This window comes from Coturnix japonica, chromosome 14 (assembly GCF_054131305.1).
Source record: "Coturnix japonica strain WE chromosome 14, WE-NBRP24, whole genome shotgun sequence".
NCBI classification, from domain to species: Eukaryota; Metazoa; Chordata; class Aves; order Galliformes; family Phasianidae; genus Coturnix; species Coturnix japonica.
Genome location: NC_140676.1, coordinates 924,446 through 940,406, shown reverse-complemented (window position 1 = coordinate 940,406; position 15,961 = coordinate 924,446). Strand labels below are relative to the sequence as shown.

Sequence of the window (15,961 nt, the reverse complement as noted above, 5' to 3'; positions counted from 1 at the left end):
CTTTCTGGTGTTTAAATTAACTCCTTTACGTGCAGTAAAATAATGTATCTACTATTAATGATAAGCAAGCTGTCAAAGGCGTTATCTCTTGGATTTAGATTCAATCAGCCTGTCATCAGCATAAGTCATAACGAGAGTGTTTCTGGGGAAACCTGGGAGGGAGCCTTGGGAAAAGGGTGTTCAGAACTTTGTGAAAGGAAGCAGTAGCTGCACAATGTGGCTTCATCTGGGTTGCTTCAAAAGCAATGTAATGAGGCATTCTGAGTCAGCTCTCAACGTGCTGCTTTCTGTCACTTGTGGTAAAGGATGTGTGGCTGAGGTGTCTGTTTCTCAGTCCTTGTCAAGTTCTGTGTCTCAACACGTAGTGCTTTGCAGGAGCTTTTCTCAGAAGCTCCATGTTTTGAATGAGAATTGCTGCAGCCACCTTGTCCAAATAAAGGTATATATAATATAAAGCAAATCTGAGACCTTGCAAAGGAGGATACCTGTGTCCTTGGCAGCGCTATGAGGAAGGTGGCAGCTTGTTAACAAGTTGTATCAAGTCTGTGACTTGTTCTTCACATGCTGCCCCTGAGATCTGTGTGAGCTGGCTGCTTGGGTTTGTGTTTGGAGAGCAACTGAGCTCAGCAGTGCTTGGGATGGAGCACGAGGCCTGGCAGCATGGGGAAGGAGGGCACAGGGACTCCTGCACTAGCAATGGCAGCAGAAGTTCAGTGTGTATCAAGCTGTTTCCTGGCCCAGCTCTAGCAACGCTTCTCCATCGGTGGGATCGCATTCAGTGCCACTCAATTGCAGCCCTGTGAAGTCGTTCTTCGTGTCTTTGTGTCTTCTTCACATATTTACTCTAGCACATAGCATCGGCGTTGTTTACTCTGCAAAGATTCCTCTAAGACTCAGCTAAGCACACAATTTACTCAGCTAACAAGGGCTGGCATTTATTGTGGGTATCTTTGTGTACTTGTCATTCTTTAGTCTCCGCTGACATTCAGTGGGAAGCGTTAAAGCAAACAGCAGCACGCAGTAGGAGGGTTGCCTGTACCAACGCTCCTCTGTGCAATAGCTGAGCGAGGCCTTCTGCTTGGTGCTGGCCCAACCAGCTCCCCCCACTTGCTGTCAGTGGGGGAGGAAAAGCCTTTATGAGGGAATTGGGCTTCTGGGGGGAAAAGTGGTTGGAAATGCAGGTATGGGGCTTAGCTTGCTTTTGCTGTGTGCTAATGCCTACCTTTATTTTTTCCCTTGAGCTTTGTGCAGACTGAGGCTGGTGGTACTCGAAGCAGGTAAGAATGCAGCCCAGTTCTTGTGGGCAGGATCTGGGGAGGTTGGCTCTGTATTTGTTGTTGCCCAAACAGGGGCTGTAAAGCCCAGGACATTTAGGGGTCTCATGAAGGAGGGTACTTGAACGTGCTGCTCAGGAGAGCTCAGTTGTACGTGGAACCAATGGAACCAGTGGGATGTAAAGACATGGTAAATTATGTGATGTTGGTACTTCTAAAGATGTATTAATTTGAGCAGGGAACATCCTGCTCATTGCTTTCTCCAGTAGTTTCCTCTCAGAGCTCTCCTGGGTTCATTGCAGCCTCTCGTTCCTTGTGCCAGTCCTTCCATTGGCAGGCAGGATCAAACCATATTCCAGTGGGATGCATCACTCCATTCTGCAGAGGCGTGGAGCCCACTGGTGAAAGCAGCTCTTCAGTGCTTTTGTTCTGAGGTTTGTTTTTGTCATCTCGGGTTCCTGTCGCCAGCAGCATTTCAGCACTTTCAGTCAGCTCCTCTGGAGGAGAACTGATGAGCAGTGGATGCTCTGTGCTTTCTGCGGGCGAGCCTGGTGTCAGAAGAATCTTGATTAGTTTGCTCGTAGTTAAGTTCTTTGGTATTCTTGGCAAATGCTGTTGTACATTCAGTTTGCTGAACTGAATTTGTGTTTACCTTTTGAGGTAACAAATTCCTGCCCCAATGGGCTGAAGTCGGCAGTTAGTGCTGCCATTCTTCCTGCCAGCTCTGGAACATCAGAGTTTCCTATTGGCATAAGGCTCTGGGCTCTGTTGCCTGTGTTGCTTGGATGTTCTTGGCATTAATTGGCTGCAGGCTCTGCTGAGTAATAAAAAGCAGAAGGATAACATGCAGGCTCGACCCTGAAATCATGGACTTCTCACAGCGAGCAGCAGTGGGGCTGTTCTTCAACCTGGGCTTTTCTGGAATCTGTTTCAAAACAGGTCGGGATGTGGTATGAAAGTTCAGGGCGCCAATCTTATTCCAGGTCACGTTCCACCCTTTTGCCTCCATGGCAGTGAATCACTGCTAAGCATGTAAGTACCAGAAGCCTGTAGGATTAGCTGAACTCTTCCCAGTGAAGTTAACGGGGTTTTACTGCCTACCTCCCTACCCTGCCTGCTCCTCCTGCCAAGTGCTTTGCAAAAAAGGTGCCTGCACTCTGCTCCTGTGAAAGCGTTCTGGCTGAACTCAGCCCGCATGCTAGGCAGCCTGCCAGGGAGCAGGGGATGAAAAGGCTGATACGGAGGAGCCCGTCTGCTTTTTGGACCTGGCAGCTCCCGAGCGTGCTTCACACTTGCATGCTAACATGCACCGACCCTGACCCCGGCGGCTACAGCTGTTCTCAGCTCAGGGCCTGCCGGATCCCTGCTGCCTGGTGGAAGCTATTTGCAGACAGGGACTGAAGGTGCAGCCAGCAAAGCCATCGGCTTGAGGCTGATGTGGGTTGTCTGAGGTGGAATCCTTTAGCTTAAAGTCACTTGCACTGGGAAGTGACTCTGCACAGTGCAGAGCACTTGCACTGGGGCCATGTGCATTACTGGAGCTGCTGGCAGCTCCATCCCCACCTGATTCCTGCTCTGCCCTTCTACCTGTAACAACAGCAAAGCAGACACTGGGCTCTGAGCTGTGCCTCCCCCAGGACAGAGCTGAGGAGCAGGGAGCAGCCGCTGCTGGCTGCCCAGCATGCAGTCACTTCCTAGGGGTTGGTTTTGTTGTAAGGAGCTCTCTCACACTGAGCTGTCTCCTGTTTTCTGCTCCATTTTGTGGTCTCTGTCACGTCCAACGCTGGTTTTTGCAGGACATATGTGGCCTCTGGTGTCTTCCAGTGGGGCAGTGCTTAGTGGTGGCCCAGGGTGGGGTGAGCTCTGCAGCCAGGCTGCCAGCAGGACCCAGAGATGTGTGCGTGGCACCGGGGGGGCTGGGCACAAAGGCTGAGAGCTCTTGAGAGCTGGCAGCAATCAGCTTGAGGTGGCCCGAAGGAATTGGAAGCAGAGCTGCTATTCTTCTGAGAGAAGCCTCACTGCTCGTGGCACAGCGTGAATAATTACAAGCAATAATCCTGGCAGGCGTCAGCAGCCCTCTTGAAACTGTAAAAGCAGATGAACTGCTGGCGAATGGCAGTGCCTGTGCTGGACAAGCAGAGTGCTGTGGCACAGGGATGGCATCACAGCTTGCTGTGCTCCCCTGCCAGGGGCTGGTGATGAAAGCCACCCTGAACACCCCGCTTGGGGCAGTTGTCACCTTGCATCTGAAGGACGTTGGTGGCTGCCAGCTTGGCAGTGCATTGAGAGCAGTGTCTGATCCCTCCTTGTAAACAGGACAGATGTTTATGTGCAGGAATCCCCCACCGCAGGGCTGGGCTGGACGCAGTGAGCCCAGGGCTGCCCGCTGCTCCCAGCAGTGCCTAAAGCAGCTCTGCCCATTCTGCACATAGCATCTGTCTGTAGCGTCTGTCCTGATTTACGTTGAGCTCAGAGGCTGTTTAAAAATAATCCTCCCACATGCTAAAATTACATCGTCCCTGATTTATATTCGGTTTTGTGGACAAAGCGCCTATAAAAAGATGAGTAAAACTGCTGCTGGTGGCACAGGGGGGAGAACAGCCGTCTCCTTCTATAGGGAGGAAGGAGTTCATCAGCTCTTTGGCCACAGGAAAAACAGCACAGGGACAGTGCTGGGCTGCCCCAGGTTGGTGTCCAGCAGTGTCTGCCCTGCACAGAGCTCAGCTGTGGCCATAGGTGTTGGGGTCACACATCTCACCAGCAGCCCAGCTCTATCCAATGGCACAGTCAGCAATTTACTTGAGGCGGTGGCAGAGCAGCCCCTTCCTGCCCCAACAGCTTGTTTTGCAACACTGGGTGCTTGGATTTATATTGAAAACACCGTGAGCCGCCCTTGTTGTTTTATTAGGAAAAATCTCGGCTCTGTAAAATACAATTGCCCGGGATAGGAGGCTAATCCTCTTATTTCTACACATTTCTGGATGATTAAATGGCTGGATTATTTAAGTAGTGATTTGTTGCTGGATTGCATCATCGAGGAGATCTGAGGCATAAATATTAACTTTGGGCTTTTGGCTCTTTACTGCTGAAAGGGGTAGAAGGTGTTTTGCAGACAAAAGCCAGGCAAATTAAATTAAATGAGCATGTGGAGTAGCGGGTCACAGCGGAGTCCCGAAACCCTTATTGGCTCTGAGAGCTTTAACCTTTATAAAGAACGTGTCCAGTAAGTAACATCAGCTTTGCCTAGTAAATCCGGTATCCTACTGCGTTTCTAAGTGTACTGGCCCTTCTGCTGTACTTGGAAATGTTTCTGCAGTGTTTGTTAGCTTCTATGGCTCAGATTAGTCCTTCTCTTGCACCGAGCCAAGTCCTGGCAGCCCTTCATGCAGCTTCACACAGTGATTGGGCATGTGGGCAGGGGGCTCAGTGAGAGCCCCAGTGATGCAGGGCTGCCCCTCCTGCTCTGCTGTGGGCTGGGAGCGAGCTGGGCTGCATGGGTGGGGGACCCGGGGGCTTCCAGCACCCGATGGCAGCATGGGACTGATGTGGGGACACCAGTGATGCTCTTGGTCTGGGCTGATCCCCCAGCTGTTGGGATGTGGCCTTTGGAAAATGATTGCAGAAACATTGGGAGTTGCTAAGGAGGGTATTGGGAGATACTTGGGGCAAAGGGGGCCATGGGGAGCACCCTGCCTGCTCCTGCACCCTGCCACCTTGTGCCTTGTGGGACAACCCACATGCTGAAGGGCTCCCATGCTGTGCTTCACCATGTGCTGGGCATCCTCCCAGTGCATGAATTCCCCAGCATGTCTGTAGGAGGGGGGTGGTGGAGATGTGCTGAGGGATGTGGTTAGTGATGATGGTTTGGGAGCAGGATTGGATGCTCTGAGAAGTATTTTTCCATGGTTCTGTGATGTGCTGCTCCTGTCTGGCTGGTGCAGGAAGATAAAAGCTGCTGTTGCAAAAACGCTCTGACTTCCAAAGGTGCCCAAAGCGCAGCACGTCTTGGTGGAGTGTGCTGCTTGACAGGTCCCCAGCAATGCTAAGGGTGTCCTCATCCTGCCCTTCACCAGCAGTTAGAAGCCTGCAGAGAGGGCAGCACACAGATGGGGGGTGGTGGTGGTGGTGGTGGTGGTGGAATCCCCACCTTGCTGCTTGTTGTATTGCTCTGATGTGAAGGATGCTGGTGGGGGCTGCCTGGGGCTGCGTGAATCCAGCCCTGCCTGCTGTGCGGGCTCCTCTGTGTAAAGTATTTGCAGCAGTGTCCTTTGCTGACAGTATGCATCAAGTCTGATGTGCCTTTGGGTGAGGAGGTGGGAAAAGGAGGGAGAAGCAGGAGAAGCTGTGTCGGGCAGCTGGAGAGGCATGGGGCTCCCAGAGCCTGCCCTCCTGTGTGCTGCTGGTCAAACACTGCTGGTGAATATCACACCTCAACACCTCTGCACCTCCCCCAGAACACTCGGCTGTTCCCAAGATGAGTTTAGGCTCCATTTTGGAGCATATGATGCTGCTAGGGCTGATCGGAGGATGCCTAATTAATTGTGGCTATTGTGTATTGGCTGGTAGTTCAGCTTTGTGCATGTGTGGCATTAGGCAGCATTGATCAGAATATCTCCTACTGCTTTGTGCATTTACTGCAATGCCTTTTACCCCCTTGTACCCACCGGGCTGTGGTTGTGCTCTACAACACAGACCAAAAGCTGTGAGGGGATCTTGGCCCAGAACTGCAATGCAAAAAAGGTGAGTAGGTAAAGGGACAAGGGTGTCCTCAGCATCCTTGTGGCAGTCACTGACACTAAACCCAGTGGGGCAGTGATTCACAGCCCGCTGGTATGTGGCTGAGGATGAGAGCACTTGGGGCACCCTATGGGGGGTTGTCCTTGCTGGTAACTCCCCTCAGTGGGTAATGATAGTGAACAGGGCTGGCTCTGAGGATGCAGCCTGGCTCTGTAGGGAACATTCCTACCCACAGGCTGCCTAGAGAACCCATCCCACCCCTGGGTTGTGCTGCCATTACCTTTCCTGCCTGGGACTGTGGTCCTGCAGATGGAGGTGCCATGGATCCCTGTGATGCACTCAGATATGGGAACTGGAGTCACTTGAAGGCTGATAGATGGAGGAGGTATGAGGTTGAAGATGGAGGATCCTCCTGCTTTGGGTTTCTGAAGTTTGGAGGAAATGCACACAGGATGAATGGATACCAAGAAAGTGGCAGTAACAAGTATATTAAACACAATATGGGTCTGAGAATCTGTGTGTGCAGGAAGAGTGCTTTGCTGCGGACTCCAAACTGGAGGGTTAGAAAGCAGAACTGCGCAGCCACTTTAAGAAATCCAGTTGGAAAATAAGGCAAAGTAAACATTTACTCGAGCCTGGGCTTGCTGCATGCATGATTGCAGTGGGAATTCTTCACACTGCCCCGGTAATGCTCCCATCTGCTGGGTTAATACACGCTGGCAGCAGGGAGGAGCTGTGGGCTGAGCCCCTCCAGGTGCTTTCGGAGCCTCTGTGTTAAACACCACTCCTGCTTTTTAATGAACCCAACCTCCAATGTGAATGAGATTCCAAATAATAAGTAATTAACTTTATCAAATTGACATTAGCGTTTATAACAAAATGTCAACACCGCCTTTATAAACAAGGCAGAGCTGCTATTTGCGGAGCCAGCGGGGGGAGAGCGTGGGTAGGAGAATGCAGCGGGGCTGGGATGGAGAACAAATGCTCCACACCCTTCCCATGGCCGTTCATCCACCGCTGCTCCCAGCAGCTCCTCAATGTCCCATAACCTTTGCTGCAGCGAGCTGACAGAGATAGGACACATTCCCTGCTGGGTGCGGGCGCTGCGCCTTGGGGAAGGGTGGGAAAAGCCTTTGTGTTACGGAGCTCAGGGCCCATACGGTGCTTGACTGCAGACAAGGGTTTTGCTGATGGCGTTTCCAGAGGTGTAAAGCACAGCCTGGATTTCCTCACCCCTTCCTCTGGGTCTGACCTCAGAACAGGAGGGACCTGCGGCACGAAGGCACGCGGTGCTGCGCTGGGTGCCAAGGTCATGATGGATGGACGGGTCTCATAAAAACGTGCAAATGTGCAAAGCGGGAGCCGGCTTAACAAAATAACCGCTGTGTTTGAAGGAGGAAAAAGGAGTGTTTACTCTCACGTATGGAAATGAAATCACTTCTCCGTGTGCATTGGCGACAGCGCTGTGTGTTTTTTGTGTTACCCAAGAACTGGAAGTTACTCATTCACCTCTGGTGTCCTCGCAAGCAGAGGATAATAGTTGTGAGGAGGATAATCCTCCTTCCTGCAGGCGCCAAGTGGAGCAGGATGGAAACCCAAAAGGTGAGAGGGCCCTGAGCTGGAGGTCCCATGGGGAACAGCACCTGCTGCATTGGGTGGTGCACAAGGGGTGAGTGGAGCCCTGTGGTCCTTCATAGGGCCCAGTGTGGAGCTCTGCCCCAGGGATGCCTTCAATATACCTTGGGTCATGGCTTTTTGTTTGATGTTATTTCCATAGTGGGGAAAAATATCCGTTTTACTGGTTTGGGTGTTGCTGTGAATTCATCTTCTTGCTGCAGTGCTGCAGTTCTGGCAAAGCCAGCCCCAAATTTGGCAACCCAAAAGGAAACATCCATATAAAAGTGTGTGCGGAGGAAGGGCTTGGATGGTTTCTGCCCTCGGAACTGGATGTGCAGGCACAGAGAGGCTTTAATGCTCTAATGAGCCAGGTGCAAAGACATTATTTATTTTCCTTAAGGTTACCGCTCTTGAGAGCCCATTCATCCGTAAGGATGCCAATGGGATTTGTGGCCTTTTCAGTTCACATCTTGGCAACGATGAGCGGATGCTGATCCATTTAAAGGGTCACTTTGATGGGTTGGGGCAGTGCTGGGGGGGGGGGCTGAGCCCCACGCTGGGCTCTGGAACAGCCCTACCCCTGGGGCAGCCCCTGGAAACGCATTTGGTTCCATCCCAAAATCCATCTCCGATTTCAGATCTAAAGAAAAAAAAAGAAGGAAAAAAAAACCCAACCCGCATTAATCCCATCAGTGGAAATAATCACGTTGGGCCCACGATCTTAATCTTTCATGTCGTACACATCTGGAAAAGTAATTCGGGGAAATAATATAAACCTCAGCTAAGCTGCATAAACCCAACGAGAAAGTGATTTCATTGCGCTGCGGCTGGGCAGACCTTTGTCACACGCCTTCCTGTAACAATATTGACTTTATAACACCTACACTTTGTTCTCTTCCTTAACAGGACAGCTGCTAAGTGCTGGTAAAACAAACATCACATATTCCATGGGGCTCCTACAAGGTTTGCAATCAGGCGCTCTCTAATAACTGCTTAAATACTCTCATCAAGCTTGTCCTTGCTGTTTGCTTTAGGACACGGTGCTTTTTTTTCCTCCCCTCCCTGTTTATTCTGTGTGAGCGATAGGCAGAGCTGGAGGTCACACAAAGTAAATGCAGGTGCTGCTTTGGGTTTTTTTTTCCTTCCCCTCTTTTTCTTTTTTTATCCCCATTGCTGAGTTTGCCTTTCTGAAGCAGCAGAACGGATGTCCCCCTAAAAGCATTGCCTTGTTCTTCCAGGCATGGTGATCTCCTGAACGCAGGTCCCTGTGAGCTCCTGGCATGTTTTCAAGTCCAAGCTGAGCAAATGCAAGATGACAAGAGGAATAAGAGCTTGCTTAGCAGGAAGAGGAGCACTGAGCCTGATCTGGGGGTGGCTGCCCCTGCAGCGCAGTGATGTATCACACAATTAGGTTCTCCTTTTGGATGGCCTTCAAGGTCAGCAGAAATGGGAGAGGATGGAGCTCAGTGCTGGGTCCGATCTCCCTGTGCTGGTGCAGCCTTGCCCTGGGCCAGGTCTTGGACCAGCGACTTCCACACTGGGCAATAGGAGAACCATGGGAACGTGAAGGTTGGAAAAGACCTCGCTGCATCCCAGCATGTCCCACCATTTCCACCACTGCATCCCCCCAGCTCTGGAACACCTGCACAGTGCAGCACTGCAGTTCCTAGTACCCAGCCTGAGATACAGGGGTTGATACCAGCTGCTTCCAGCTTCCTGGCTTTGCTTACGGTTGTCCCAGTGCAGCTACACCTCCCCTTCAAACCCACAGTGATGTACAGCAGACACTATGGGTTGGACACCAAACCCCACTGAGGCCCACTGGGAGCTGTGGGTGTGAGAAAAGGAGCTGCGTGGGAGCTGCTGCTTCTGGTTTGGCTCAGGTGGGTGGAAGGGGAGGAACGAGCACATCTGGGGGTAGGAATTGGGGTTTTTCTTGATGCAGTGGCTGCCCTTGTTCCAAATCGCTGCATTGTGTGTTGCCTTTAAAAACAAGGGTGATGCTGCACGCTTCCTTGCTTTCAAAGAAAGGGTTTGCTCATGCTGAAGTCCTCACTGAACACAGTGCTGTGCTCTGGGCGCCTTCCAGGTATCACAGTCACCGCACCCAGTGCCATGGGTGTGAGCAGGGTGTGTTTGTGCCAGGGGTGATCCTGGTGTCAGGATGGGACCCTGCTTTGTGTCAGGGTGTGCTCTGCCCCTGGGAGCAGCAGGTCGGTGCTGGGGGGGTTGAGTAAGGATGTGGTGTTTGGATCTCTGCATGGGAAATCAGTCTGTAGAGCAGGGGGGGCTGATTTTAAGTAACTTTTATGGTTGGGCTGTTGATCTTTCTGCATAGTGAAAGGTGTTCCAAAGGGGTGGCTGACAGCATGCCATACCCAGGGGTGCTGGGGTGCAGGATGCAATGCTGGCAGTAACAGTCTGCTTATTGAAGCAGTGCTGATTTGAAAGGACAAAGAGAGAGATGGTTGTGCTGGGAAGCGATGAGCAGATGGGATATCACACCACTGGTGGCATGGCTGGTTTGTGGCAGTGGCAGCAGGGTGCTCCTCCTGCAGCAGAGCATCCTGGGGCTCGTGGGCACTGCTTCCAAATAAGCCAGACCCTGGTGTAGGTGTTGTCCCCATTGTGTCCTCCTGGATATGGGACAGTGTCCCCTCTTCCCTTGTCCCTCGGTCCTGTTGAACCAGGCAGGAGCTGGCATGCAGCATCCATTACTTTGGTCTCTGCAATCAAAAGCCATTTATAGTAAATGTGTTTGCTTTGTACTGAATTACTCACAATGCTGCCAAGTACAACCACACCAGCTGTTAATTAGAGTTTAGCTTTTATTACCAAAAAGTCTGCTCTGTTGATATGGAAAATGGGAATAAAAAGTCATTTAACCTATTGTGATGTGAAAATAAACGATGACTTGTTGGTTTAATTAAATAGTCTATTTATCTAGCCATCAAAGTGTTTGAACATACACAGGATTACGAGCGGTGCTATCCTGCCTTGTCTCCTGTTGTCTGCATAATCCTGTTGTTGGAAGGGAGTCACCTGCTGCATGGCCCATTGAGCCCAATGCGTATCTTTCAGCAGAGAAGTCCCATACATGGCTGCACATCCCTTCGATTTTCTCCCATCCCTTTGTAGAGTCATAGAATCTCTTGTGTTGGAAGGGACCCCAAGGTTTGCCATGTTCCAACCCCCTCCCACAGACAGGGCCACCAATCTCGGGATCTGGCACTAGCCCAGGTTGCCCACGGTCTCCTCCAACCTGGTCTTTTCTATGTGCTCACATTCTATGCTTCCTGAAAGTGCATCCCTTGAGCTCATCTGGGAATTTTGCTGCATGTTCCATAGCAGAAGGAGTCTTAAGACTTCCAGAAACCTGCTTGCTCTTCAATGCCTTCATCTCCTCATTGAGAATGGTGGTGAAAGGGGAGGTTCTCCATGCTCACATCTGACGTTCTTTGTCTTTTGTGCCATTTCTTTGTCCCTAACAGCTCCGTCTCAAATGGTGCATGGATTTCCAAGAAGAATACGGCCAACTGGAGAGCCTGGAGCCGGGTGGTGGTGGAACCAGCAGATCTCATGCGCGTGGGCTGCCGGACGGCGGGGCTCAAAGGACAGACATGGAGAGCAGGTTTGGTCAAACGGTTCCTTTGGTTGAACGGTTCACTTGGTTCACCTGGTAGGATGCCAGTCTCTCCTCCGTGTTCCTAACGGGTGTGGGTGCTGCTGTTTGCTCCTGGCTGCGGTGCAGGACACGCGCGCTGTGTCTCCGCTGGAGCACTGAACTTGTCGGCGCTGTTTACTTACGCGCTCGCACTGTTTGTGTAGTCAGAAGTCTCAATCTCATATTTATCTCCTCTTAAAGCGGCTGCAGTTTATACTTTAAACACATTAATCATTTCCAAGCCTTTAAAGGGCTTTTAAGTGGAGACACTGGTTATGTTTGCCTTTTATTTAAAATCTCCCTTCCGAATCGGGAGGCAAGTGCTTCAAAGGACGTTGAAGGAGTGTGCTCTCAGATGAACTGCAACTAGTAAGCCTTCCCCCATGCAAAAAATAGAGCCAAAAAAGCCTTGTGCTTCAGAGGGCACCTCCATGCCTGGCTGGGTGTGTGTGCTTTTTGGCCTGCCATTGTCTAAGGGTTCCTTTTGGAGGATATGGACTCTCCATTGTAGGCAGTGGTTTGCTCCCTGCAGCCCGTGGTTGGGTCTGTGTGGTCCCCAGGTTTCATGAATCAGTCCTGGAGTCATTCAGCTCCAGCTTAACAGTGGTAGAGCACAAACCATAGAAGGGTTCTAAGACCCACACCCCCTTTACAGTGCAGTATGTGCTGCTCCCAGCTGTGCCCAGTGCTGCTCCTGGCTCTGAGTTTTGGGCTCCAAACCCATCCTGGTGTTCTCAGGAGGAGGTGCTGACTCCTGCTTGGGTCACCAAAGCAGCTCAGTAGGGATACAGCACTCAGGAATGCTTTTGGCAAATATGGGCACACTCGTTTATTGGACTGGGAGGAAATCCTAGCAGAATTAAGAACACTCACACAGCATCTGCTTCACATAGGGATGGTAACTGCTGCAAGGTGCTGCTGGTTGGGTCTGGACACTGGGTATGCACAGCCTCTCCTTGGTAAGGGTATGGGACCTCAGATGTGCATCCTGCTGCAGCGCATGGTGCAGAGCAGGCAGTGCCCATAATGGCTCACAGCCATCTGCTGGGGCTGTGAATAAAGCAGTGATTGGGCTGGCAAAGGATTTTTAACAAAGATGTTGTTGCTGGCTTTGGTGGATGGAGGTTTTTTTCTCACATGGCATCTGCAGGCCTGGCTGCTGGGATGTGCTTTGCTTGGAGTCTGGTCCTTTTCTTTTCCCATGAAGCCATTGGAAACGAGTGAGCTGGAGGTTAAATATCAGGCCTGCAGCTCCAAGTCCCCCTCCAGGCTGTGCAAAGAGGTGATGAGAGTCTTGCTTACATTGCGTTAATGGCAGAGAAAATCCTTTGTGTTGGAGCAGCTTCTGTGAGGATGAGGAGAAATGGTTTTCTTGGGAGAAAATCTGGCTTTTTGTTTTTGAGAATCTGCCCTTTAAGCTTCCCATTGGCGCTGCGTGCTCAGCACCAGGCAGCAGCCCATTGCGTTCATCTTGGCCTCTGCGCTCCTCCGCCTCTGTAATTGTAACAAATGCTTTTTCCATAAGATGTCAGTGTGGCACAGGAGTTTGGATGCTTGTTTGTTAGTTGTGAGTAATTCATCATGGGAAGTGAGGGAAAGCCATCTTCTGGGCCGTCCCCAAGTGCCGGCTCCTTTACGGCTCGAGGCATTAATTTTTCCATTGGCAGAGGAACGGCCACACTGATCCCATACCATGAAAGGACGGCTGCTCGCCTTCAGCGAGGTCAGGAAATGCTGAGGAGCCAGAAAATGAGCATGAGATGCTCCCAGCTGCCCAGTTCCTGCTCTCCCTGTTCGGCACTTCCACCCGACTGACCCCCAGTATTGAACCTCGAACGCTGTTTCCACCCTTTAGTGCATTTGAAACAACAATCTAGAAAACACATTGGTGTTTCAATAGCGGTTTTGGGTAACCCTCTTGTACCCCAGGGGTAGCCAAAACAAGGAGCAAAACCCCTCAGGGCTGCGGAACCCAAGGATGCATCAAACGCTGAGGGGAGGCTCCTGCTGACCTCATTAGGAGCTGGACTGATGCCTGGTGGCAGACAAAGGCTGTGTGAGTGGGGAGTGCTCACCCTGGCCCTGCTCTTCCCATAGTGTTGGGGCCCAGGGTATGTATTTCCCCCCCCCGGCAATGGGCAGACTTGGATGGGTTGGATGTTGCTCAGCTCTCTCCCTTCTCTGGTTTCAGCTCGGTTGTTAAACCCAGTAATATGCGCAATAATCTGCCTGTCTGGGATTAATATAACGTTATATGTTTCTTGAAAGCCTTTCTGATCCCACAGTTAATTTAATCTTTTATTAACATTAACGAGCTCATGTGGTGTCCAGCAAGCCTGGGGAGAATGCTTTCCAATACCAACAGATGACAAAGAGATGAAAATATAATAGCAGATGAATTCCTCCTTCACCGCAAAGGCAGCGAGGAGGGCAGAGCAGAGCCTCCTGCTCAGCAGAGCACGTACTGCTCACTAACGTGAGCTGCCAGGAAGCAGTGCTCGTTGTTGAGGCTTTGAAATGGCAAAGGCAGAGATTACTGGGAGGCGTATCTCTGGCTGAGGAGCAGCGCGCACTTAACAGCTATCAGCGCCCAAGTGCCAAAAGGAAAACGTTAACCTCCCTGGTGCCAAAGAGGCTCTGTGGATCCATTCTTTGGCCTCAGTGCAACGTTATAAAACAGGAATAATGGCAGTCTGGAAAATGGCCATTTCACTGCTAGGAATTTCTGCTTTGTGCACGTGCCAGGTTCCTACCTCGGGTCGCAGGAGTCAAAGCGCAGGGCAGCAGTGTGCCCACCCCCATGCAGTACCAGGAGCTCCCATCCTCCCACTGACTCAAGCAGGTGACACCCGTCCTGCCCTGGTCTGTCCCTTTGGGCTGTTCTGTGGCAGCGGTGCCGTGGGCTCTGCCCAGGTTAGTGCTGGAGGATCAGAGGTGATGGAGGCTGCGTGGCTGCTGCTCGTGCCGGGCTGCCTTGGCGCGTCACCCAAGAGCCGCAGCCAGACCTGGAGGGATCCAGAAGTTTCATTAATTTCCAATTGAGCTGGAGCCGGCGTGAGTCGCTCCTCTTGCTAGAACAAAGTTGTTCTGCACACCCAACAGCACCGGCATTGGATCCAGATGGGAGCAGCTCTGCTCCAGCAGGCAGAGGGAACCCATTAGGGGTGTGCTCCATTCCAAGGAATTCCTCTCCAATTTCCTTCCCGATTATCCTGCTTATCCACACGCATGAACCCTCCCTGCTCTGATGCTGCTTTATCTCCTGAACGGATGGATTTTCTTTTTCCTTTGTGCTCTGTGCTGATGTTGTGAGGCCATGTCACAGCAGGAGGGGCTGCCGGGTGCAATGAGAGGGGGTGTCTCCTGGGGCTGCTTTGTCTTTAAAGCATAAAGCAGAGATCTGCCAAAATACAGCGCCAAGATCACATGAGGTGCTTGCTCTTAGCAGGAGGTTTTCATAGAAGCATTAAAGTTCAGAAGACACCTCTGAGATCCCCATCCCATCCCACTGTGCACACTGGTTGTGTCCCCAGGTGCCATATCCCCATGGTTCTGGAACTCCCCAGGGACATGGGCACCACTGTAGGCTGTGCTGGGTAATCTGTGCTGGAGCAGCACTGCTCTTTCAGAGGAGAAAGTCTATCAGGGATGGGGATTACATTTTGTGTGCCACCAGCCCTGCTTCTGCATGTTGCTATAAGTGGATGTGGAGTGGGTGCACTGCTTTGCACACCGGTGTGGGCTGTAAGGGCAGGGAAGTAGCATAAAAATGAGCTTGTTGTGAAGAGGAGGGTGAGCAGGGTTTGAGTGGCTCAGTGAGTGAAATTAGTGATCGTGTTGGAGTTTTCTGAGCCGCAAGCTGCAGTTTACTTTAAACTTTAGGAAAGTGTGGTCTCCACTGAGGTCTGCACCGTGGTGAACGCGGCGCTGCTTTCCAAGCCTCAATGGTTTTGCTGGGCTAATAAAAGCGGTCAGAGGAGGAGCAAAAGATGTGGTGGAATCTGGGCACGGGGGAGGCAGGACCTGAGCTGGAACTTCCCATCTGGGGCTGTTCAGCTCTACATAAAGCAAAGTGAAAGGCAGCTCGTGGGCCGACGCACGGTCAGGGTGTGGAGGTGCCAATATTGCTATAAGCCGCTGTGCAGACTGGGGCGGGCAGGCCCAGGTCGCTCAGTCCCCAGATGGTTTCCCACCATTTTTTACAGCCTTCTGGCTCTGGGTCAAGTTTTAATTTGGTTTTAGCTTTAAGTAAAGGTGCACCGCTGTGTGCTCAGGGAGGTGCGAACAGAGGGCGAGATGTGAAGCAAAGGTGGAAGAGGTGGGAAAAAAAAAATCACAGCCTGGGAAAAATGGGCTTTGCATATATTTGGGAAGGTTGCTAATTAGTGCAGAGAGTCACCACACCAGGGAACGCCGCATGAAAGGTAAAGCTCGGCCGTGCTCAGGATCGAGATGGTGAGGGAATACTAATGAGAGCTGCTCGGCTTCACCTGAATGCAAACCCATGCAGAAGTTCAGGACTTAGTGCTGCAAAGCACCGCTGAGCTGGTGGGGGAGGCTGCAGCTGCATCAGTGTTTGGGGGGACCCCAGCAGTCTGCTCCTGGCTCTGGGATTGGCAGCATCTGCTCCTGCCTCCTTTGGGATGGGTGAGTGGATGGGAATTGTGCT

At 51.5% G+C, this 15,961-nt stretch overlaps 1 protein-coding gene across 12 annotated transcripts in view; it reads left to right on the top strand.

Moving 5' to 3' along the window:
- The first annotated feature begins 7,631 nt into the window (after positions 1-7,631).
- LOC107318996 (uncharacterized) overlaps positions 7,632-15,961 on the top strand; it is a 50,547-nt gene continuing 42,217 nt past the window's right edge. For all 12 annotated transcript variants that reach the window (XR_014934244.1, XR_014934243.1, XR_014934242.1 and 9 more), the window contains exons 1-3: positions 7,632-8,591; positions 8,867-9,511; positions 11,120-11,259. Coding sequence is in view for 5 of the 12 variants with exons in the window: in XM_085515174.1 (XP_085371300.1) it covers positions 11,138-11,259 (122 nt within the window). In the remaining 7 variants the exon portion in view is untranslated. The remainder of the gene's footprint in view (positions 8,592-8,866; positions 9,512-11,119; positions 11,260-15,961) is intronic.